This window comes from Camelina sativa, chromosome 12 (assembly GCF_030686135.1).
Source record: "Camelina sativa cultivar CO46 ecotype springtype chromosome 12, ASM3068613v1".
Lineage (NCBI taxonomy): Eukaryota > Viridiplantae > Streptophyta > Magnoliopsida > Brassicales > Brassicaceae > Camelina > Camelina sativa.
In genome coordinates, this window is record NC_141891.1 from 30,299,974 (window position 1) to 30,324,257 (window position 24,284).

At 37.5% G+C, this 24,284-nt stretch overlaps 4 protein-coding genes across 5 annotated transcripts; 2 read left to right on the forward strand and 2 right to left on the reverse strand.

Annotated features, from left to right (window-relative positions):
* The first annotated feature begins 12,208 nt into the window (after nt 1-12,208).
* On the forward strand, nt 12,209-12,778 carry LOC147931118 (secreted RxLR effector protein 161-like). The gene has a single exon (XM_087477185.1). It carries the CDS (start codon nt 12,209-12,211, stop codon nt 12,776-12,778), a length of 570 nt encoding a protein of 189 aa, XP_087333311.1.
* A 483-nt stretch (nt 12,779-13,261) lies between these two features.
* On the reverse strand, nt 13,262-15,205 carry LOC104732621 (uncharacterized). 2 transcript variants are annotated; one of them, XM_010452183.3, is made up of 7 exons: nt 15,063-15,205; nt 14,724-14,853; nt 14,569-14,605; nt 14,055-14,128; nt 13,853-13,946; nt 13,656-13,738; nt 13,262-13,572 (listed from the first exon to the last, which is right to left on the reverse strand). In XM_010452183.3, the coding sequence occupies exons 2-7, from the start codon at nt 14,793-14,795 to the stop codon at nt 13,390-13,392; spliced, it is 543 nt and encodes a 180-aa protein (XP_010450485.2). In that variant the 5' UTR covers nt 14,796-14,853; nt 15,063-15,205; the 3' UTR covers nt 13,262-13,389. The 2 variants fall into 2 exon arrangements, with proteins under 2 accessions (XP_010450485.2, XP_010450486.2); XM_010452184.3 differs by having other exon boundaries at nt 14,724-14,844; nt 15,063-15,155.
* A 458-nt stretch (nt 15,206-15,663) lies between these two features.
* Nucleotides 15,664-16,620, forward strand: LOC147931119 (uncharacterized). Its single transcript, XM_087477186.1, has 3 exons — nt 15,664-15,759; nt 15,954-16,088; nt 16,192-16,620. Exons 1-3 carry the CDS (start codon nt 15,664-15,666, stop codon nt 16,618-16,620), a joined length of 660 nt encoding a protein of 219 aa, XP_087333312.1.
* Nucleotides 16,621-17,302: 682 nt separating this feature from the next.
* LOC104732622 (transmembrane 9 superfamily member 4) lies at nt 17,303-21,197 on the reverse strand. The gene is made up of 8 exons (XM_010452185.3): nt 20,828-21,197; nt 20,416-20,456; nt 19,750-20,335; nt 19,520-19,657; nt 19,275-19,431; nt 18,214-18,698; nt 17,640-17,898; nt 17,303-17,545 (listed from the first exon to the last, which is right to left on the reverse strand). The coding sequence occupies exons 1-7, from the start codon at nt 20,977-20,979 to the stop codon at nt 17,679-17,681; spliced, it is 1,779 nt and encodes a 592-aa protein (XP_010450487.2). The 5' UTR covers nt 20,980-21,197; the 3' UTR covers nt 17,303-17,545; nt 17,640-17,678.
* Between the last annotated feature and the right edge of the window lie 3,087 nt (nt 21,198-24,284).

A 24,284-nucleotide genomic window follows, 5' to 3' on the forward strand; every position in this document is an offset into this window, starting at 1 on the left:
GACAGACTCGATTGTAGTTTAATTTTTAGTTTTTAATAATTTTGGTGATAATATGCAATTTTGTATTTTTGTGAGAATTTTTTTAATGATGGAAAAACTCGGATTTTCGGTTTTAGCGGGAAAACATGGTTTTGAAAAAAAAACATTTTTGATAACAAAAGACAATTTTGTGTGTTTTGGCTGGAAATCACGTTTTTACGGTTTTGGTGAGAAAACTAGGTTTACTGTTTTGGCAGGTATGTTGAACTAAAATGAACCCATTTAAACTCATTTATGACAAAAAAAATTATGGGTTTAAATGTGTTCATTTTAATTCAACATACCCTTCTAATAAATGGGTGTTGCATATCCAAATTAGCATCCCTACCCAAAACTTTTAATGAGATATAAATCAAAATGTATCTGGCCAAATATTTTGCGTGATCATGGGAAAAACGTTTTTGTTTGTATCATCTAAAGCATATCTCCCTAAATAATTTTTGTTTTGTTTATATATGATATTCGTCACTATAAGGATTGGTAGACATCGTATTAGTCTTTTCGACAACATCAATCGGTATCACACATTTTGGAGAAGAAAAACATATCAAGGAGACAAGGACCATCACTTTAAAGGAGAAGCGAAAGATCTGAAAAAATAAGACAACTTCACCCGAATGATGGTACACGCCTGGATTCACCATCGCAACTTTCATGCTGTTTCTTTGTCATGTATTGAAGGGTAAAATTAATTGCTGGTCCATATATTTTTATTACAAGCTAGCAATCGCTACCATCCGCAAGTGTAGAATTTGCAGTTTGCAGACGGTTGCGTGACTTGCGTCTACCCCAACATTTCCCGATCGTCCAACAGTTGTGGGATAACCAGTTTATGTTGGATAAGCTTTGAAACTTGAAGTCTAAGTTATCCTTACAATGGAGTGATAAGGATAAGAGAGAGACTCCAGATATGTTCAAGTTAGAATTAGGAGTTATTTAGTTCTAAGTCCTAATAGAAATAGGAATAAGAAAGCCTCTATATATATCATGTGTTGAGTTGTGACCTTGATATGAGATTAAGAGAGAGCTTAAGAAGTGTTTAGTTTTGAGAGGAGATTTTCTAAACATATTAATAAAGAGAGACATTCTTTATATTCAAGTTCTTTCTATATCTTTTATTTGGTATCAGAGCAAGGTGTTTGATCAATCCAAAGGAGCGGATTCGATTCAAAACAATGAGCGAGTTAGCAACCGGAACTCGTCCGAAGGATATGGACAAGTCGGTCTCGATTCAATGCCCTCAGCTCACCTCTACAAACTATACAGTTTGGTCTATGAAGATGAAGGTGATTTTAAGAATTCAGAAGGTTTGGGAGACAATAGAACCAGGTTCAACAGATGATGAGAAGAATGATGTTGCGATTGCTTTGCTGTTTCAATCGATCCTAGAATCTCTCATACTACAAGTAGGTGATCTACCTTCACCGAAGGATATTTGGGATTCGATAAAGTCAAGGAACATGGGAGCTGATCGTGTCAAGGAGGCACGTTTGCAGACTCTGATGTCTGATTTCGAGAAGCTAAGGATGGGAGAATCAGACAAGGTTGACACCTTTGCAGGGAAGCTATCAGAAATCGCGACACAAGCAACATCACTTGGACAGACAATTGATGAGCCTAGGATGGTGAAGAAGTTGTTAAACAGTGTGCCAAGGAACAAGTTTATTTATCTTGTTGCCTCTCTAGAACAAGTATTGAATCTCAATACTACTAGCTTCCAAGAGATAGTTGGAAGACTCAAAGCTTATGAAGAGAGAATACAAGGAGAAGATAAGTAAGAAGACACACAAGGGAAATTGTTGTTCACTAGTTCCAACGATTATCAGCCACAGTCGACCTACAACCCGAGTTTTAACAACTTTCGTGGTCGAGGTCGTGGTCGAGGGGGAAGAGGCTACAGAGGCCGTGGTAGAGGACGAGGCAGAGGAAGATATAATGGACAAGAACAAACCGATTATCATACTAATCAGAATCAAACTCAGGAAAAGAAAGAGAAGTCAATAACCTGTTTCAGATGTGACAAGGTTGGTTACTACGCTTCCTCTTGTCCCGAGAAAATTCAAAAGGTGCAGGAAGCAAACAAGGTCGAAACAGAGGAAACAGAGAAGGCTGATCAGACTCTGTATATGCATGAAGTTGTTTTCTTGAATGAAGACAAGCTTATACCAAAGAACTACAGCAGAGAAGAAGGCATGTGGTACCTTGACAATTGGGCAAGTTATCATATGACAGGACAAGAGACTTACTTCTCTGAGCTTAATAGGAACATAAAAGGAAAAGTTAAGTTTGGAGATGGATCATGTGTGAAGATTGAAGGCAAAGGTTTGATACTGTTTGAAAGCAAGAATGGAGAACAAATTCTTGTGTCTGATATCTATTATATCCCTGACCTCAAAAGCAACATACTGAGCTTAGGACAAGCAACAGAGGTAGGATGTGATGTTCGAATGAGATGTGATTATCTCACAGTTCATGATCCAAGCGAGAGGCTTCTGGTGAAGGTAATGCGATATGTGAATCGTCTTTACAAAATCAGTCTCAAGGTAGGAAGACCGACATCACTAATATCACGACTTGAAAACAACATATGGAAGTGGCATGCCAGGCTCGGTCACATCAGTTTCAAAACAATCATGGAATGTTTCAGCATAAAATGGTTCACGAACTTACTGATGTAATGGAAGAAAAGTTGCTATGTGAATCTTGTTTGGTTGGAAAGCAGACTTGACAAGTGTTTTCGAAAACTGCTTTATTTCGAGCCTCTAAACCATTGGAACTACTTCATGCGGACATGTGTGGTCCTATAACACCTGCAACGCTCGCTAATAACAGGTATATATTTGTTATTATTGATGATTTCTCAAGATATATGTGGTCCATCTTGATAAAGGAGAAGAGTGAGACCTTTGGAAGCTTCAAAGGGTTCAAGAGTGTTGTAGAAAAGGACCTTGGAAGAACTATCAAAACTCTCAGAACAGATAGAGGGGGAGAGTTTACATCTAGAGAGTTTAATGAGTTTTGTGAATCTGTTGGGATTACAAGACATCTAACAGCCCCTTACACACCACAACAAAATGGTGTTGTGGAAAGAAGGAATATAACACTAATGGAGATGACTAGGAGCCTACTTAAAGCAATGGAAGTACCTAATTATCTTTGGGGGGAAGGTGTTTGACATGCAACCTATTTGATCAACAGGGTACCTACAAAGTCGCTTAACAACATCACACCATACGAATGTATGCGAGAAAGAAAACCGAACAATAGTCATTTGCGAGTCTTTGGTTGTATGGCTTATGCGAAAGTCGATATTGCTCTTCTCAAGAAACTTGATGATCGTTCTCAATCGTTAGTTCATCTTGGGATAGAACCTGGATCAAAAGCCTATAGGCTGTTTAATCCATCTACGAGGAGAATAGTTGTAAGCCGAGATGTGGTGTTCAACGAGAAGAGCAAGTGGAGTTGGAATTCATCGACTGCTGATGTTCATATATTTTACCCTGTTTTCCCTTAGTATATTCACATCTTTTGCATCTTTTGCTATCCATTTTGACCATTATTGCATAGCTTTAGGACTAATCATTCATTAGAGTTTAGTTGCATTGCATTTGCATCTTTTCATGCATAATCAGATGATTTTGGAGCTTAAGGAGCATGGAAGCAATAATGAGGAGAAGTGAAGCAATCATGAAGGGAAAGCAAGAGAGTTATGGCTGAAGAACCAAGGTCCGGAGTCCCACTCGACCGCCCACTCGACCAGACACTCGACCGTGTGCAGAGAGGGACTCCACCGTGTGCAGAGAGGGACTCGACCGAGTGGAAGCTCCACGAGAGAAGCCAACTTGACCGAGCACCGGGTCGAGTTGGCCGAGCCGCCTAGCTATTTTGTTTTTTAGCATTTTTAGGGCTTCCACTACTTTTTCTATTTAAAGACCTTGTACCCAGCAGCCACCAAGGGTCCAACTTTTTAGAATAGTCAGATACCTAGTTTTTACCTTTTTGGGAATTATTCCTTTTGCACTTTTATTTTTCTTAGATCTTGTACTCTTTTAAGAGAGAAAACATAAGATTCTTGGATTTTGTTGGTTTCATAACTTTCAAGATATTAAGAATTCGTGTTTGATTCCTTCTTGAATAATGTAGATCTTTGCTTTATCTTTCATTTGATGCAAGTTTCAGTATTTTCTGGGTTTATGACTTTGATGTTCATCATGTGTTCTTGTGAGTAGTAGCTTAGGATCTTGAGGATGGGTTAGGTTGGGCTGTGTTTGAGGTTTGTTTGCTTTGGTCAAGCTTGATTGTGGTAGAATCTCTTCTAGGCTAGATGTTCTTAATGCTGATCCTATAACTGAGAGGGTATGGTTTGATTTCAAGCATCTTAGCATCACACCAATGTTTAAGAAGCATAGATAAGGCTAGATCTAGAGCTTACCATTAGGCTTGCTAAGAGATTAGAGGTCTTGTTTGGTATGAGACATATTGCTTAATGCCTGCTTGTGTAGATTCTTTACTTTGTGAGAACAAGTCTAGAGATGCATAGGTTTGATTGTTTCTTGCCATGAGAGTGGATTAAACTTGTCTTAGAAATATATGTCTAGAGATTAGCTCAAAGTTTGCTTGAGATTTGTTGACCAAGTTAGATGACGTCATCCATTAGTCCAGCCCATGAATCCCTCCTCAAGGCCTGCCTTGTTTATTAATTTTTAAGTCTTAATCCAGGTGTTTGATCGTTGTTTGATTCGCTTGTGTATTGCTCTGTTTTTCTTGTATTGCTCTGTTTCACGGATTTGCCCAGCTCGACCCTGCACTCGATCTACACTCGATCGAGTGCTTGCTCGAGTTCATCCCCAGAACTCTTGTTTCATTCTAGTTGCATTTCTGTTGCATTCTCTTAGTGTCATGTTCATTACTTGTCTTGCATTAGTTCATTAGTATAGTTTCTATTTCTGTTCTAGCTTCATATTAGTCATAATCATTTTGTTCCATTTACATTTAGCATCTAGTTCTAGTAGCTTTACCTTATGCTCTTTACATTTCATCAATAGGATTGTTAGTGACAAACATCCTTTGCATACTTGGCTTAACTTAGGCTCATATACACATCTTGATTGTTCACAACTCTCAGATTGGATTGACACCTCTTATACTGCAACTGCATAAGGGGAATTGAAACACCTTACCATCCATTCATTCATATCTCACCATTGCATACATTCATCATATCACACCCACAAATATATCTTGTTTCAATATGGCGCCGTTGCCCATTTGAGAGTATTTTTGTGACAATTAGGATCAATAGAAGTCTAAGATTAAGTTCGTTTATCCACTTGTTCGCTACTGATCTCGTTTCTTCTCCTGCTTGTCTGTGATTGAGTTTCAGGTACCAGCTCGACCATCAACTCGACCACCACTCGACTGAGTGAGTGATCGAGCACTTGATCGAGTCAGAAGCCGGATACAAATAGACATCACTTCCCAGTCGACTCGACCACCCACTCGAGCTTGCGCTCGACCGAGTGCCTGTCCAAGTCAGTCATCATGTTTCACAGCAGAATGTTCCATTCTGTACCATGGCAACATCAACCAGGATTCCAGGCTCAATGGTGTCACCCTCCAATGTTTCAGACCTCACAATCCCAAGAACCTGACTTAAGCGCTATGATGCAACAATTTATGCTTGGGCAAGCAACTGGGCAGATTGAGGTAGCAAAGCAGTTTGATGAGCTGAACCAAACATTGAATTCCTATTCTAGTAACCTAAAATCTAAGGTCAAGTACATGGAAAGCTCCGTTGCTTCTACTTCAGCTCCTAAGCCAAACCCAAGGGAGTTCACAGCTAAAGCTATTAATCTCTATGAAGAAGATGTCACTGAGGACAGTGAGGCTCAAGGTGGGGAGGATTCATCATTTATTGAAGCCCAGAGTGAAGATTGTGCACAGCAGACTGAATTCGTCAAAGCACTCGACCAGGTGCTTGAGCAAGCACTCGACCGAGTGCCATATCGAGTGGCCGATCGAGTTGAAGACACTGAAGCTGTTAAGCCTGCTAGATACATCCCTCCCGCTTACAAACCGCCTCTACCATTCCCAGGGCGTTTCAAGGCACAAAAGCTGAAAGAACTCAGGGAGATAATTGAGAAAAGGGAAGAGATGGCTTTGCAACAAGAGGAAGTGATGACTTTGAAGGAAGAGGTTGTCATTGAGAAGAGAGAAGTGATGGTCATACTACAAGAGGTTGTTATTGAGGAGAAAGAGGAAGAGAGAGGACCTCCTTTGGAAAAATATGCTAATCAACCTTTCCTTAAGGACATGCTTCTTGAATTATCCAAGAAGAAGGCTCATGATCAAGACATGAAGGATTTGAGAGAGATTGGAAAAGCTGTTGTCCCAACAAAGCTTAAGGATCCAGGCTCATTCAACCTACCATGCTCCATCAGTTATATGCACTTCAACAAGTGTCTATGTGATCTAGGAGCTTCAGTGAGCTTAATGCCATATTCAGTGGCTGAGAAGTTGGGATATGAACATTTTAAGCCTTTCAATCTCTATATTGGCCTAGCAGATGGATCCAAGAGGGATGTGCTTGGAGTAATTGAAGATTTTCCAGTTAAGATAGGGAAGGCTAGAATCCCAACTGATTTTGTGATCATGAACATGGACCAAGAGCCAGAAGATCCTCTCATCTTGGGAAGACCATTATTAGCCACAGCTGGGGCAGTAATTGATGTTAAGATGAGAACCATCAAGCTCCACCTTGCTAAAGACTTCACTATGAAGTTTGACATCAAGAATTCAACACATCAACCTACTATTGAAGGTCAGCACTTTGTGGTAGAGAAAAAAGCTAGTTGTGAAGTTTTTGAGGATGGAGAGGACCCTAGGATTAAAGGTTCAGCCCAAGCCAAGACTGTCCAAGAGCTAAAGGTTTCAGTTCAAGTGTTAGCTGGTTTAGTGAAGGATCTTCAAGTTCAGCTCAACAAGAGGTCTTTGAAGAAGGCAAGACCAAGACTCAAGTTTAAGAAGAAACATGGTTCAAGTGTTAAGGAAGTAGTGATCAAGGAACAACACCAAGGTTATCAAGTAGAACCAGGGGGGATTTCATCACCTCAGTCTCCAAACCAAGCTTGAAAAGCTAGAAGAAGTCAAGCTTAGTGACTCTAAACAAGCTCACTATGGAGGAAGTCCCTAAGGTATCTTTGTCTTTATTTCTTAGGAGTTTTTGGTATTTTGATTTTTTTTTTGGTGTTTTCGTGGTCAGGGAAGCAAGGGAGTCTAGATAGAAGAAGGAAAGAACACTCGCAGTCCAGCTCGAGCACGCACTCGACCGAGTGCAGGTCGATCGCCGTCGTCGAGCTGCCCCAAACTCCATCTCCAAGTGATCAACAAGACCCCAACTACACATTTGACAGTATGCAAGAGGATGTGGACAACTTCTTCTCCAATCCTTGAGGTACCACTATCACTTTCCCTTGTAAATATCATTGCATTTGAAATTGTGTTTTGTTTTTGGTCTTGAATCTTCAATCAAATTTCTTTCACACAGAGGACTGTGTGATTTAAGTTTGAGGGAGGGTTTGAGATAGCATTTGACATTTTGTTTTGTGTTCTTATTTCAAATTTTTAGCATCATCATGTTAGTATTTGCATAGCATCTAAGGCATAGAAAAACCCTAAAAATTTGAAAATTTTTTGCAAAAATCTTTATAAAAAAAGAGTGTTCATGTAGTTTGCATTGCATATTAGGATCTTGTTTAGCATGTTTCATGTAGGATTGTATAATATTTGCATTAGGGATCTATGATGAGTTTTTCCTTGTTAGCTTGCTTAATTCACTAGACTAGGATCAATGCGCAAGTTAATAGTACTTTGATGCTAGTTGAGTGGTTAGAAGCATAAGATTGAACCAAGCCTTGAATTCCTGCATTGCATTTGGTCTATATTGAAGCATGTTGTGATTTGAAGCTATTTCCTATCTATAAGAACCTAATATTGAATTTCAGTTATCAATGTGTGCATTGCTTTAAACTCATGGATACCATATACATATTTGGATCATCTTTCTCCTTTTTACCACTCTTGTTGATCCAAGTGATTGATTAACTATTGAAATCAGTTTCCCTACCCCTTAATCATCCCTTCTTTCAAGCCATGTTTATTCTTGTGTGTGTGAGGCCTATTTTTGGGATTGACCTTGGTAGAAAGTGTTAGGTTTGAACTGACAAGAGTAAAGCCTTGTGTAGTTCTAGTTTGCATTTTTTCAAACTAGATAGGACTAGGTGGTTCACTTGTTGGGTTTGGGACTTGGCTATTTTGAAAAGAAAAGAGGAAAAAGAGAAAGAAAAAAGGGTAGAGTCTTTAAGAGGAGAATGTGTTTAAGCAAGGTCTAGTGAAAGGATGGGAAGTAAAAAATTTTATGGTTCTAGTTAAAGAAAAGAAAAGAAAGAAAATAAAAGTCTAGCAAAAAGCTTGTATGTCTTAAGAATAAGAAGAAAAGAGAATCATAGCAAATAAGTAAGAATCCCCCATCCCACTAGAAAGATCAAATAAGAAACCTCTCCTAAGGCTTGAAAACCAAAAGAGAAAAGGGTGAAAGAGAAAAGAAGAAGTTAAAGGGTAGCACTAGGATCATTTGGGTTTAGATTGATAGGATGAATTTTTTGGGTGCCTTTGGGTAGACAAGGTTTTGTTCTTGTATGTGTCTAAGTGTTCTTACCTTTAGCATTCTTCTAAAGCTCAATCCATTTCTATGAGAGAACCTTGATATTGATAAGCCCCACTCTAAAAAGAGACCATTATTGTCTCTTAACCTTTATCACCAAGCCAAGTGAGTTTAAGCATTGCATAGAATTGATTCATGTTCTTGATTAATGAATGTTAAAGGAAATGGTTGATTTGAATGCATGTGGATATCTAAGGCTCAAATCAGTAAAGGTTGTGATATGCTTGTCTAAAATCTTTAAGTACAGCTCATTCAACTTGCATCATAGTACTAGTAACTTGGACATTGATTCTAGACGGTTTATTTGCAAGCTTTAGGAGCTGAGATCCCACTTTCAAACCTCACCTACCTTCTTATGTCTTGATTATTTGCTTGAGGGCAAGCAAAGACTAAGTTTGGGGGTGTTGATGTTCATATATTTTACCCTGTTTTCACTTAGTATATTCACATCTTTTGCATCTTTTGCTATCCATTTTCACCATTATTGCATAGCTTTAGGACTAATCATGCATTAGAGTTTAGTTCCATTGCATTTGCATCTTTTCATGCATAATCAGGTGATTTTGGAGCTTAAGGAGCATGGAAGCAATGCTGAGGAGAAGTGAAGCAATCATGAAGGGAAAGCAAGAGAGTTATGGCTGAAGAACCAAGGTCTGGAGTCCCACTCGACCGCCCACTCGACCAGACACTCGACCGTGTGCAGAGAGGGACTCGACCGAGTGGAAGCTGCACGAGAGAAGCCAACTCGACCGGTCACTCGACCGAGCACCGGGTCGAGTTGGCCGAGCCGCCTAGCTGTTTTGTCTTTTAGCATTTTTAGGGCTTCCACTACTTTTTCTATTTAAAGACCTTGTACCCAGCAGCCACCAAGGGTCCAGCTTTTTAGAATAGTCAGAAACCTAGTTTGTACCCTTTTGGGAATTATTCCTTTTGCACTTTTATTTTTCTTAGATCTTGTACTCTTTTAAGAGAGAAGACATAAGATTCTTGGATTTTGTTGGTTTCATAACTTTCAAGATATTAAGAATTCGTGTTTGATTAATTCTTGAATATTGTAGATCTTTGCTTTATCTTTCATTTGATGCAAGTTTCAGTATTTTCTGGGTTTATGACTTTGATGTTCATCATGTGTTCTTGTGAGTAGTAGCTTAGGATCTTGAGGATGGGTTAGGCTGGGCTGTGTTTGAGGTTTGTTTGCTTTGGTCAAGCTTGATCGTGGTAGAATCTCTTTTAGGCTAGATGTTCTTAATGCTGATCCTATAACTGAGAGGGTAGGGTTTGATTTCAAGCATCTTAGCATCACACCAATGTTTAAGAAGCATAGATAAGGCTAGATCTAGAGCTTACCATTAGGCTTGCTAAGAGATTAGAGGTCTTGTTTGGTATGAGACATATTGCTTAATGCCTTCTTGTGTAGATTCTTTACTTTGTGAGAACAAGTCTAGAGATGCATAGGTTTGATTGTTTCTTGCCATGAGAGTGGATTAAACTTGTCTTAGAAATATATGTCTAGAGATTAGCTCAAAGTTTGCTTGAGATTTGTTGACCAAGTTAGATGACCTCATCCATTAGTCCAGCCCATGAATCCCTCCTCAAGGCCTTCCTTGTTTATTAATTTTTAAGTCTTAATCCTGCTGTTTGATCGTTGTTTGATTCGCTTGTGTATTGCTCTGTTTTTCTTGTATTGCTCTGTTTCACGGATTTGCCCAGCTCGACCCTGCACTCGATCTACACTCGATCGAGTGCTTGCTCGAGTTCATCCCCAGAACTCTTGTTTATGATTTGTAGTTGTTATGTCTTATCTCTTGTTTCATTCTAGTTGCATTTCTGTTGCATTCTCTTAGTGTCTTGTTCATTACTTGTCTTGCATTAGTTCATTAGTATAGTTTCTATTTCTGTTCTAGCTTCATATTAGTCATAATCATTCTGTTCCATTTACATTTAGCATCTAGTTCTAGTAGCTTTACCTTCTGCTCTTTACATTCATCAATAGGATTGTTAGTGACAAACATCCTTTGCATACTTGGCTTAACTTAGGCTCATATACACATCTTGATTGTTCACAACTCTCATATTGGATTGACACCTCTTATACTGCTACTGCAACTGCATAAGGGGAATTGAAACACCTTACCATCCATTCATTCATATCTCACCATTGCATACATTCATCATATCACACCCACAAATATATCTTGTTTCAACTGCACAATCCGTTAGTGAACCAGGGATGTTTCATATGCGGTGGGGTGATGTTGAGGATGCAGGAGAAGGACCGGTTGTGACAAATAATGACATTGAAGATCAAGATGAAGATGAAACAGAGAGTGTTACATCTCAGGAAAACAGAGATGACAATGAGATCATTGTCACCCAAGATACACAACAACAGCAACCTCTACGAAGAACTACTCGCCCAACCTAGAAGCCAAAACGTTTTGAAGACTATGTTCTATTGTCAACGGTAGAAAGTGAAATACTTCTGTTCTTGATCAATGATGAACCGTTGTTTTACAGAGATGCTAAAGACCAGCAAGTTTGAAGAGTTGCTTGTAAGGATGAGATAGATTCTATCAACAAAAAACAAGACATGGGTTCTTGTTGATAAGCTAAGAGATGTGAAGGTAATAGGGCTTAAATGGGTTTTTAAAATCAAAAGAAATGTAGACGGCTCTATAAGTAAGCATAAGGCAAGACTGGTTGCCAAAGGGTATGTGCAAGAAAGTGGTATTGACTTTGGTGAAGCTTTCCCTGTAGTAGTTCTTATAGAAACTATACGATTACTAATTGCCTTGGCTGCAGCAGATGGATGGGAGATCCATCACTTAGATGTGAAAACGGCGTTTTTGCACAGTGAACTAAAAGAAGATGTTTATGTCGATCAACCAGAGGGTTTCGAGATAAAAGGTGAGGAGCATAGAGTTTATAAGTTGTCTAAGGCCTTGTATGGATTAAGACAAGCTCCACGAGCTTGGAATACAAAGCTAGATCAAATTTTGAAGGAGTTAGGCTTCAAGAGGTGTGTTAAAGAAACATCTGTGTATCGAAAGTCAAAAGGAGTTGATCTGCTCTTAGTTGCGGTATATCGATTTGTTGGTTACGGGTAACAACCTTAAGGCAATAAAAGAGTTCAAAGCAGAGATGTCTGCAAAGTTCGAGATGACTGATCTAGGCAAGCTAACTTACTACCTTGGTATTGAGATGAATCAAGAGGAAGACGGAATCACTATTAAACAAGAAGGCTATGCACGTAGGATTCTAGTGGAAGCTAGATTAGCGAGTTGTAGTCCAACTTTAATTCCAATGGAGTTTGGTTTGCAGGTTTCCAAAGCTCTTGAAGAATTGGAGATAGATCATACTCGTTATCGAAGGAATGTTGGTTGTTTGAGGTACTTACTGCATATGCTTCCTGACTTGGCATTCGCAGTAGGTATAACAAGCAGATAAATGCAGAGTCCGCGCAAATCACATGGTGAGATCATGAAACAGATATTACGATATCTGAGAGGAACAACATCTTATAGATTGAAGTACAAGCGAGGAGGCTTGAAGGAGATAGTGGAATTTAGTGACAGTAGTCACAATGTCGATCAAGATGATGGAAGGAGTACAACTGGTCACATGTTTTTCTTTGGAGACACACCAATTACTTGGTGTTCACAGAAACAGGACACAGTCGCACTCTCATCTTGTGAAGTCGAGTCTATGGCAGCAACAGAAGGAGCTAAGCATGCAATTTGGCTCCAAGATCTTTTAAGTGAAATCACAGGCTGGAAGAGTAGGCAGATCATGTTGTACGTCGACAACAAAGCAGCAATCGCACTCGCAAGGAATCCTGTCTTTCACGGCAAAAGTAAACACATTCACAAACGTTTTCACTTTATTCGTGAATGTGTTGAGAGGGTACTCATCTATGTGGATCACATTCCTGGAGTTGATCAGAAGGCGGATGCATTGACAAAGGCATTGGCAAGAATTCAATTTATGGAAATGAGAAGCTTGGTGTTCATGATTTGACAAAGAGTAATTCAAAGCTTAAGAGGGAGATTGTTGGATAAGTTTTGAAACTTGAAGTCTAAGTTATCCTTACAATGGAGTGATAAGGATAAGAGAGAGACTCAAAATATGTTCAAGTTAGAATTAGGAGTTATCTAGTTCTAAGTCCTAATAGAAATAGGAATAAGAAAGCCTCTATATATATCATGTGTTGAGTTGTGACCTTGATATAAGATTAAGAGAGAGCTTAAGAAGTGTTTAGTTTCGAGAGAAGATTTTCTAAACATATTAATAAAGAGAGACATTCTTTATATTCAAGTTCTTTCTATATCTTTTAATTTAACCATGAGACCCGTCCCATTTAACTGTGAGAGATCTCACTGTCCATGTCGACAATGGGATTAGCCATGATCTTACCAAACAACGCCAAGTGTTCTCGAATTTATGAAGTTTTCATATAATATGAACTACGACCACCAACTGGATCCAACTACTCATCTAGCCTTTATATTACTCATCTATATTATCACAAAACATCAAAAATCAACACATCCATTGTAGCGTTTGTGTTTTGGCCCATTGCTATACAAGCTAATTCCAACCAAAAATAGCCAAGATAATATTCAAGAATCTCATGTGTATGCATGAACATGCTTGTCAAGAAACGCCTTAGCCAAGTTACTAAAGCTTACACTGACTGAATCAGCCGCTGCGTACCTCTCTATGAGATCCACCACTTCTGGTCTCAAGATCTGCTCTCTTGTTGCTCTGTTATAGTCACACATGTAATACAACGCCCCAAGGGCGTAATTCACCTATTTGAAAACAAACAATTTTGAGTTTCCATTTTAAACACCAGAAAACACATTAATGAGGCGAGAAACTCGTGTGGACTCACAGTGTTCCGTACAGGACTTGATAAACATTTGATTATAAGAGGAATTCCATCAGCCTCGACAATTGTAGCAACATTTTTTGGGTCTGCACAAGAAGAGAAAAGAGCATTTAGTTTGATGATCAGTAAATTGCAGTTATGGCAACAACAAAAAACAGTTTAGAATCAGAGAGTAAAACTGTATATTCCAGGCATTTTACCGGCACAAGCGTTGCATAATCCTCCTATTCCAAATTCCACAAGCTTTTCATTTGGCTCTGTTAGACAGTCTATGAATAGTTCCAAGACATTTAGCTGATCGAGTACACCATTAACATTTTCATCGTGAGAAAATTGAAGTGGGGGATATTTGGGTTCTCCATGGGAAACGATAGAAGAAGATGAGCATACTCAGAGAGTTACCTGACGTAAAATAATGAAGTTGTAAGGGTCATATGCGAAATTCCCCAAGTTTGCTACAATTTTCTCCTTTGTATCTGCAGGTGCAAAAACAATAATTGTGTCAAAATAACTTGACAAAACTAAGTGAAAAAACCAGAGATATACTTAATTAGGCTAGCTAAATCTATAGTTTAACAGAAGCATTTGAAAGTGATGACAGCAATTTGCCATAAGGGATTGTTTAACACAAACCACCGTATCTTCTATTTTAAGTACCCTAATGTTCCATATGAGCCACACACACACACACACACACACACACACACACACACACAATCCTTATAAATCATATATGCAAATCAGCAATGCGTATAGACTCAACATTTCACACAAAAACAAATGTCAACAGATATATTAATCACAAGAAAGCACCAAAGCCAGTCTTTATGCAACAATACTTTCGAAATGTTGAAACAGAAACATGAATCAATACTTATTATGGTCTACTACTAAAACCCAAACTAGTACATCCTACCTTGATCAGTTGCATTCTGAAACTGACTCACAAGCTCCTGCAATTAAAAAAAAAAAAAAAGAAGACAGAAACTAAGCTCCAACAACAATGCTTCTCACAGAGAGATATAAACAATTTCAGACAAACTATATGGTAACTAGGTTCTTGAGAAAGACCTGTAGAAATTGAAGCCTTGGTGTTCCATGTTTTCCTGTACGTTCTTCTTGTCTTTCCTTATTTGTAAACATTCCTTCTCACTTAAAAAACTCTAGAGACGAATGAATATGAATTGTTCTTCTGCAAAGACTATATATGTATATGAACGTGAATCAACATCATTATAATCAGAAGCCAAATACGGAATTCTGAATAATCAAAAGTGCAAAATCAACTCAGGATAAACAAATCGGAAGCCCAATCGAAAAATCAAAATTAAAATCGAGAGAGAGAGAGAGAGCTCTTCTTATTTGTCTGTAGATGAGAAATGAGAAAGCTAAGCAGCTGATATATCTTACCTGCTGGAGGCTAGGGATCCCAAAATCGATCGACAGAGAGAGAGAGAGAGCTCTTTTTAATCGGGAGAAAATTACACTGAAATAGAATCTGTTAATTGAGGAGAGAGAGAGAAAATAATTTTAAGAAATTAAAATTGGAAAATAATATTGATAGTAAAATAATATTGAAAATATAATAATATCTTTTGATCGTACTCTGATGGCGGAGTATCGTTTCAGCTGGTAAACAAAGGGCTTATTAAACGGGTTGGTTCTGGAGAGACCATTTCTATGTGGACTGATCCATGGATACCAGCTCATTCCCCGAGACCAGTGTTGAGTAAAGGCTCCTTCAAGGACCCTTCTTTAAAATTACAAAACTTTATTGATCATCAAAACAATTCTTGGCGTATGGATCTGCTCCTAGAGCATTTTGATCCGGAGGATGCTGTTTTGATAGGGGCTTTACCGTTGGGTAGTTCTCAGATGGAAGATTCCCTAGATTGGCATTTTACTAAGTCTGGAAAATATTCGGTCAAATCAGGATATGATACGGAGCGCTTGGCCAAGTAGCGGTTTTCTCAGGCTACTCGGTACGGGCCGGATATTAATCCTCTCCTCGATGGGTTTGGAGAGTCCCATGTCCACCGAAGATTCAACATTTTATGTGGCAAGTGTTGTCTGGGTGCATTTCGGTCTGGCAACCTGCGCCGTCGAGGTATTGCTTGTGATCCAGGTTGTGCAAGATGTGGGGCGGACGAGGAAACAATAAATCATGCGATTTTTCGGTGTCTCCCAGATCACCAGGTTTAGGCTTTAGCTTACGTACCCATTGGGCCAGATTCTTTTCCCATGGAGTCTCTGTATACCAATGTAGATCATTTTTTAGGTTCAGCAAATCCGGGTTCGCAGGTACAAGCTTTTCCCTGGCTCATGTGGTACATTTGGAAAGCGAGAAATGCTTGCGTCTTTGAAAATTTAATGGAAAAACCAGAGGATGTAGTGAGGTTAGCGGTTGGGGAGGCGACTTCCTGGTTGCAGGCTCAGGTAGAGGAGGTGGAGGAGGATCCAACTCCATTGACCAACCCCCCCATGTACTCGGGGTTTGGAGCGACTAGGTCACCTTCATCATAGTTATTCAGGTTTTCAGTGTTTTGTAGATGGCTCGTGGAAAGAAGACGATGCTTTCGCAGGTGCAGGATGGGTGTGTTCGTCTTTTCAGGACGCTTTGACGACGAGGGGTGCAACCAATTTTCGACGTAGTCTTTCACCATTACATGCCAAAGTAGAAGCCTTTGTTTGGGCTATATGGTGTATGATTGGACATGACTATCGGGAAGTGGCTTTTTATACAGATTGCTTAGACTTGGTGAAGATGGTGTCTTCGCCTCGAGACTGGCCGGCCTTCAAGACCTACCTCGACGATATCAAGATGGACATGGAGGAGTTTACTTCTTTCTCTTTGTCTCTATTTCCACGAAGTGCAAATGTAAGTGCGGATAAGTTGGCACGCCAAGCGCATACATCTCTGCAACAAGTGTTGTTTGTAAACGTTTTTCCTTCGCATTGGCTCATATGAGCTGATCTCTTTGTTGTCAAAAAAAATAATAATAATAATAATATCTTTTGATTTAATTACTCCTACAATTTTATTTTAAAATTTTTATATAATTTAATAATTTTGATAGATAACATGAAATATATAAATTTAATTCGCAAATTTTTGATGAGAATTTGTTAGAAATAACTCTTTTAAGATACCTTTTCAAAAATACATTTTTAAAACATTTTCATTTTTATCCTTTTTTCCACCATTACAATATGTTAAATTAAATTTTAGAATTCTTTTTTTAGGTTTGGGTTCTCTATTTTACATTTAAGATATAGTTTTGAGGGATTATGGTTTATTATTTGAAGTTTAGTGCTTAGAATTTAGTTATTTTATACATATAAAATGTATATTTTTGAAAATGAACAACTTAAAAGGATATTTTTTAAAAGTGACATATTAAAAGAGTATTTTTGAAAATCCTTTTTTTAATCTATCAAATGTAAAAGTCAACTAAATAGTAAATTAATTTCAATGAATTAATTAATTATTTAAGAAAAATATTATTATCACTTTAATTACCATTCAATCATTCATCATAATAACATAATTTTTTGCTCTGCATTTTTCTTTTTTATTTCTCAACATTTGTTTTTTTTTCATTCCTCATTCATTTTGTTACATTTTTTTGGGGTACTTCAGTGGTCTCCAGTTGAAACCTTAAAATTTGTAGACGTCGTATTAGTCATTATAAGAATATAGCCACACTAGTCACTGCTATGGAGAAGAAAATATGTACGAGAAAATTGAGTGTTCTATCTCACGATCGTTCTCAAGTACATCATCCCAACGGAGAAAAAGCAATGAAAGATCTGTTAAAAAAATGATAGGGGTACCAAAACCAAAACTAGACAACTTCACCGGATCGATGGCCCTCGGCCGCATTTTACCATCGCTGTTACAATGATCAACAAGGTTAAAAGTAAACATTGGCACCATAACTTCGATATCAACAAGTCAAAGTCCAAACACTAATATGATGTTCTTACCTGTCACCACTAGAGAAGGTGTCGTTGAATATTCAAGTTTTACTCGCACTTGATGGAGCGGTAAATGTGACGAACAAAGAGAAGGGAAGCACGGAATCCGATTGACCCGAGCATGAGGAAAAATCCGTAGCAGATGCACGCCATGTAGCCAAAGAAGAAGGAAGTCTGCATGAACCCTGACATATCCGACCGTGCATAGTAGTAATACAAGCAGTAGGCATATATGAACAAGCCCGTTGATCCACCACATAGCAATGATCTTTCAATGCAGAATATACAAAATAGTCAGATGCACAGAAAGATCAAACAATTTATAGACAAACAGGCTAAAGCATTGATCTATAACTGAGATCATGAAACCACCACAGACAAAATGAAAAAAATTACGACTTATAGGATTCTCATTTGCAAAGAATCAAGTTTTCTTACTACTATATCTGTCTTTGTTAAAGGTTATGAAAAACCTCTACAGAAGTAGTTTCAATTAGTTGGAAACTTAATTCATATATTCCCTAAAAATACAAGAAGATAAATAATGGAATCAGAAGTTAAAGAAAGAGAAAGACGACATTACCTCCACCACCACTCATGGTCTTCAGCAGCAAGTTGGAAGTATGTCAACGCAACTGTGATGAAAGCAGTGACTATAACGAGAATAAGGAAGACGATAGAAAGAATACTATAGATGGTGTATATTCTGTGACCCCAAACACTGGCAAATATGTAGTAAAGCTCGATGTAAATGGCACTGAACGGCAAAAAACCAGCCATAGCCATCTGCGGAAGTGTTCTCCGGTACCAGCGCAATGGCGGGATCTCTCTTGGATATTTTGTGGTACGACAAGGAGCTTGAAACTCGGACTTTCTGTTCTTCCCGGCGATACCTCCCAGTATTAACAATGGTGAAGTAACCAGTGCCCATATAAGGAAAATAACCACAATTGTCCCAAATGGCAAAGCTGCAGTGGCTTGGTAAGCAATTGCAACAGTATTAAGGAAGGAGAAAGTGAGCAAAAGAGGTCCACAGAAGAGGCTTCCAGTCAGTATAAGATTCCTCACCTGTCAAGACAGGACAACCAATATCAGTTTTTTTAATGAAGCTATTGAGTTCTAAAACTGTTCACTCACTTTGTCAACGCTATCATCCTCGCATCAAACCATTTGGAGCAATATGAATAACAGAGAAATTAAAAATAGATAACCAATTGCAAATGAGAACAAGATAAACGTGATTGCCCATAGCCTTTCCTCAAACTGCTAAAAGTGAATGTTCAGAACTGTGAGTTAAAACCCAGCATGCAAAAAGAACTAGAAAACTCAAAAATCTAATCATCTAATGGGCAATTAAGGTCAGACCTCAACTATACACATATTTTCCGGATAAAAGAGAGTTAGTAAAGGAACACATAGAGTTAGTACTGAATACTAAAACAAATTGCCGCAGTACTGACAATTTTCACCAAATATATCACTTACGCACTGTAGACAGGCATCTTATCACATGGGCAGAAACTATACCAGATTATTTGACTAATTGCGCCCACGTTGTAAGACTTTTGACTGACTACTGAAGATATGAATAAGAAAAAAAATCCTAAGACAAACAAAAACCCATAAACTAGTATCCATACTTACCCAATTAGTTCCTTCTAGCTGGCAATAGAAAGAAGCAGAAGTATATCCGGCAATCCCTGAAGTAAGTGCATATATGACCACCAATGCAGTAAACAATGCTCCACGGTTGTAGGGATAAAAGACACCAACTAACGCAAGCATAAAGATGAAAACAGCTCTGCATACAAATAAAAAAAAGTGTGTTACAAAGTGAGAAGAATACACAATAACAAGAAACAACACCACAACTCAATGTGAAAACGTACAGTGTAAACAGTTGTGTGCCAGAACCAAGGGCCGCAGCCAGCAGGGATTTGTGTATTGGGAACCTAAATACATCACCATGAATCAATTTCCACCCAGTCTCTTCTTGGTCATCAGCTGCCTCTTCATCATGAGCATACCTATATGAAGTACAAAAGTCTACAGGGTAAGTTACAAGACATATTGAAAGTCACAAATTCAATTATGCTATGCTCTTTAGTTAATATCTTACTTGACAAAATCATTCTTCAAGACTCGCATCAGAATAGTGGCAAGGAAACCAGTCAAGAGAAGAACTGTGACACATGAGTTAATGATAGAGAACCAGTGGATTTCCAAGTGGTGGGGCATTGAAGAAGCCAGCGAGTATTTCTCCATCCTCTTCTCGAATGGAATTTCTGTTTCCTTCCATCGAACTGTGTATGTGAAATCCACTTCGACTTCCTTGTCCTCAGTCAAGTCCACAAGAAAGTTCTGGTCTGTTCTCACAATAATTTCAATAACACGGTCCTGGTTATAGAAAATCTCAAACTGCAGGTGATTGAAGAGGTAGTATTTGTACTCGGATGGGTCAGTTTTGCCATCCTTGACAACTTTTCCAAGGAACCCCCAGATGGGCAAGTCATCATAATACATCTGAAAGTAGTAGTCTTTCAAGATGACATCACGAAACTTAGCAACGTCTTCTCTACTCAACCTCTTTCTACATGCAACTACAGAGATCTTGAAATTCAAAAACTCCAGTTTGTAGGGTGCACTGACTAACCGATCTCCATTGAGAACTTCCCCAAGAGCTTCCTTCTTTTCCTTAACAGGAGCTGTAAAAGATATGCCTCATCTATATAAAAATAACAAAAATTCACCTATGGAAACTAAGCAATATACCATTCATACATACCTGATGAACAGAATGGGAGATCAAAGTATCGGTATGTTTCACTGCAACACAGAAAACAAAAAAAAAAAAATTGTTAGGTCAAACTAAGACAGCAGAGTTACTAAAAATTAATCGAACATCACTAATGATCTACATAAAAGAGGCTTAAATTACTATTACACTAACATTCACTAAAATTCAAAAAGCTTGAAACGATACAGAACACACCCCAGGCACATTCATATACACCAAATCCTCCTAATGCACAGTCCAACAATTACGAATCAAAGCTTGAGACTGTTCTCATCCAGGAAATTTAGTATTTCAAAAATTAAATCAGAAACACGAAACGCGGAGAGATCTTTCATGCAATTGGGAAAACGAAATTCAGAAAACCAAAAGCTCAGATCTGAAATAGAATTAGCGAACAGACCTGGGATTGTGAAACGGTCCGACTTTGTTGGCGTAAAGGGGAACATCATCACCGACCTTATAACGGTGATCGGAACCGTCGGAGATAACCGGAGAAACGCCGAAGAGGAAGAAGAAGAAGAAGAAGAAGAAGACCAGAAGAAGCGACGTCATCGCCGGCAGTACCAATGGAGGAGATACTGAAATTAGCGATTAGAGTCAGAGGTTTAAAGCGGTTGGGTGTATTATGATCATGAGAGATTGAGAGTGAGAGACTCTAATTTTTTTTTTTTTTTGGTTCTCCGCAATGCAAGTCATGAAATTTTACTTTTTGAAACGGAGAAACCACTTTTTGTCATTTTCGATTTCCCCAACTTTTATTTTATATATATATAATTTTCATAGAAGAAAAATAATATATACTTGTGATTATTATATTTTTATTAATGATAATGATATTTTAACTCTCAGATTGTTGGGATTAGGAGTAAAGGTCACTGCACTCTTTTTGTTTTTGTGAAGTTACATGTAAATTGCTTCTAAAAATAGTGTAGGAACTGCCTACAAAGACTAATTTGTTCTCACAAAAAAAAAAAGAGACTAATTTGTTAAACAATACAAAAAAAGAAATGTTCTTCTAAAGATTTGCAATCATGTTTTACTTCGATTTTTTTTTTTTGCTCAATCAAATTAGTGATGGATTTTAAGAACGATTATAAAAATAGCAACAACAAGCAAACTATAAAACCTAATATACTTGTTATTAATCTAACTACATCTTTTTTTTTTGGTCAACTGAATTATATTGATGGATTACATATCAACAGAGTACAAAAGATGTTACAAGGATTCCAAAAAGTATAAGAACTCCCATGGTTACACTATTGTCTAATCTAAAGGATGCCATTTATGTGAACATAGCCATACCCAAAAATTTCCTACCCTACTACCAAAGCCAAAGTAACCGAAACTATGCAGAGGATATAACTCTCTCATGATCGAAAACCCTATGCAACCAAGATGGATCACCCGCTGCTACATAGGACTGAAGTCTACACTCACTTGTGACACTTTGAGCAATGAGAAAAGCTCCTCTGTTAGTTCTTGATCCCTCCACTTCCACATTCCACCTATCTACAAAACCTAATAACCTCAAGAGTTCACCTGATTCATAATTGAAGGATGGCCAAGCTTTTGGTCTCAATACACAACGAACCAGTGAAGCATCTTCCAAGGCTATGGTGACTTTGACACATCAATGACTTAAAAGACATTCGATTGCCCAATTGGTAACCAAAAAGTTGGCCTTGACTTTGCTTTCTACATTGGTAAAAACTCTTCAACTGTGCAAGAGAACTTTCCCCTATCATCGCTCAAAACCCATGCTCCTCCTGCAAGTTGGTTCCTTCTCAACCACGACACACCAACATTACATTTAACCTAAGATAAGGGAGGTGGACTCCAGTTTTCAATCCTTCTCGGCCGTACCTCTGGTTCACCTCTTCCATGTGTGTTGTGTTGAGCTGCTACCGCTGTTGTCTCCTGTACCATCTCTCCATTTATATCCAACCTCTGGGCAATAAACCATTCCTCAACATCATCACGAATTTTTATCACCGAGTCAGGAGCTGAGAAGGACTTGTTTTCAAAGAGGAAGATGTTTCTATTCTTCCAGATTCTTCAAATGATCCAGGGAAAACTTTTCCTCAACTGAGATGGCCAATGTTTGTTGTCTCTATTAATCAGAAGATGGTGGAGGTTCGAGTAGACAGAGCCTTTGTCGAAGCCGAACTCAGGAGATGGGTAATCTGAAAGAGCCCAGACCTGTCTAGCACCAAAACACTGAAAGAGACCATGATTGATTGATTCGTCTTGCTGACCACATAACTGACATCTATCTTCGAGCCGTATCCCTCTGTTTTTGAGTTTGGAGATAACATGTAGAGCTCCACTCAGGACTTTCCACAGAAACACTTTAAGCTTGGGATCTGTATGCAGTTTCCAAACATGAGCTTTCAGATCATAAAACTATAACATAAAAAGTATAATATTATTATCGTCACCTTTTAAAATGTTAAAAATTATATTTTTTTTTAACAAATTTTGGGGCCTCCATATTGTTCAGACCAACACCTTCCCTACATTCCAAAACCACATAGTTATTTATTTTATTTTTTTTTTTTATCAATTTTCAAAATTCAAGCCCACACTGTTGGTATTGATGTTTTAACTTGATAATCAAATTAGTAATGTGAACAAATTGAATATTTCCATGCAAAGATATTAAAAACAAGAAATCAGTTTAACGAAAACTTAGAATGTAGATTTACTTGCATAATTTTTTTTAACAGTCATTAGTAATGGCCGTCGACATCTGTTAAGTCGCGGGTTGAAATCCACCAACGATTTTAAAATAAAGTTTTGTCTGACACCAGTTTAATACATAAGATGTTTTTATTCTAACCAAAAACTATTAGGTATTAAACGTCCAAATAAAAATAAGTTGAGGTTTTTAAAGAAATTTTCCTTTTCTTTAAAATGTGATTTATACCATTAAAACCTTTTTCAACCTAATGCAATATTATGGCTCGAATAGATCAAATTTTCCTCTGTTTTTATATATCTATATTGGCTTCACCTTGGTTTTTATATATTTTTGGCAATGTTTTGTCTCATGAATGTTTAAGGTCTTTCATTTAATTGCTAACATATACTTTGTTAACATATATGTTGTCACCCTTAAGAACAATCATTTAGGAGGTACTAGTCCAAATGTTGTGACCAAATGGCCAAACAAATAAATTTACATAATAAGTTAAAATCAATTTTTTTGCTTTTCCATCAAATTTTTTTCGAAACATTAATTTAACAACCTAGTGAAGTTTTTTCTCTTCTAAATTCACATGGACCCAGATAAAGACTACTAATGCTGTCAGATACAGCAACATATAATAAAATAATGTTCAAAACATGTACATATGACTATGGCTTTATGTGTTAAATTTTTGAAATTAACACTAAATAAATTTACAAAAAAAAAGATGATTATCTTATGTATTAAAAGAGAAGTAAATTTTTGAATGTGAAAAATAACTGAAATCATTAGTCATTTCAATTTGATTTAAGGAAAATTTATAATTGTCTCCCTCCTCTAATTTTGCAAACATAATTATTAATTTGAGATATTTATTTGATTTTATTTAGCATACATTTGAATCAATACATAATTCACATAATAAATAAAAAATCTCTATATATTGTTTTCAAAATTTGAAAGCATATATAATTTATTCATTTAGTGAAGAAAAAAAATGTAAGAAATAAACTTCTCACCTCGGCTAAACATTTTTTGGTGGTGGTTGAAAAAATGATTCTAAATATGAATGAGTAGGAAGATTTTGATAATTTTTATTTGATTTAATTTGGTTTGTTTATACAAATATATTAAATATTCATAAAACTCTAGTTTTATCAAATCT

Coding starts and splice junctions, on each gene's coding strand:
- LOC147931118 (XM_087477185.1), top strand. CDS start 12,209: ATGCAGAGTCCGCGCAAATCACATGGTGAGATCATGAAACAGATATTA.
- LOC104732621 (XM_010452183.3), bottom strand. CDS start 14,795: ATGTTTACAAATAAGGAAAGACAAGAAGAACGTACAGGAAAACATGGA. Junction 13,947..14,054: donor ACTTCATTATTTTACGTCAG/GTAACTCTCTGA, acceptor GTACTCGATCAG/CTAAATGTCTTGGAACTATT. Junction 13,573..13,655: donor CAAGTCCTGTACGGAACACT/GTGAGTCCACAC, acceptor GTTTTCAAATAG/GTGAATTACGCCCTTGGGGC.
- LOC147931119 (XM_087477186.1), top strand. CDS start 15,664: ATGGGTTTGGAGAGTCCCATGTCCACCGAAGATTCAACATTTTATGTG. Junction 15,760..15,953: donor TGGCAACCTGCGCCGTCGAG/GTATTGCTTGTG, acceptor CCGGGTTCGCAG/GTACAAGCTTTTCCCTGGCT. Junction 16,089..16,191: donor CTTCCTGGTTGCAGGCTCAG/GTAGAGGAGGTG, acceptor TCAGGTTTTCAG/TGTTTTGTAGATGGCTCGTG.
- LOC104732622 (XM_010452185.3), bottom strand. CDS start 20,979: ATGACGTCGCTTCTTCTGGTCTTCTTCTTCTTCTTCTTCTTCTTCCTC. Junction 19,432..19,519: donor GGCACACAACTGTTTACACT/GTACGTTTTCAC, acceptor ATTTGTATGCAG/AGCTGTTTTCATCTTTATGC. Junction 17,899..18,213: donor GACCATGAGTGGTGGTGGAG/GTAATGTCGTCT, acceptor CTGCATTGAAAG/ATCATTGCTATGTGGTGGAT.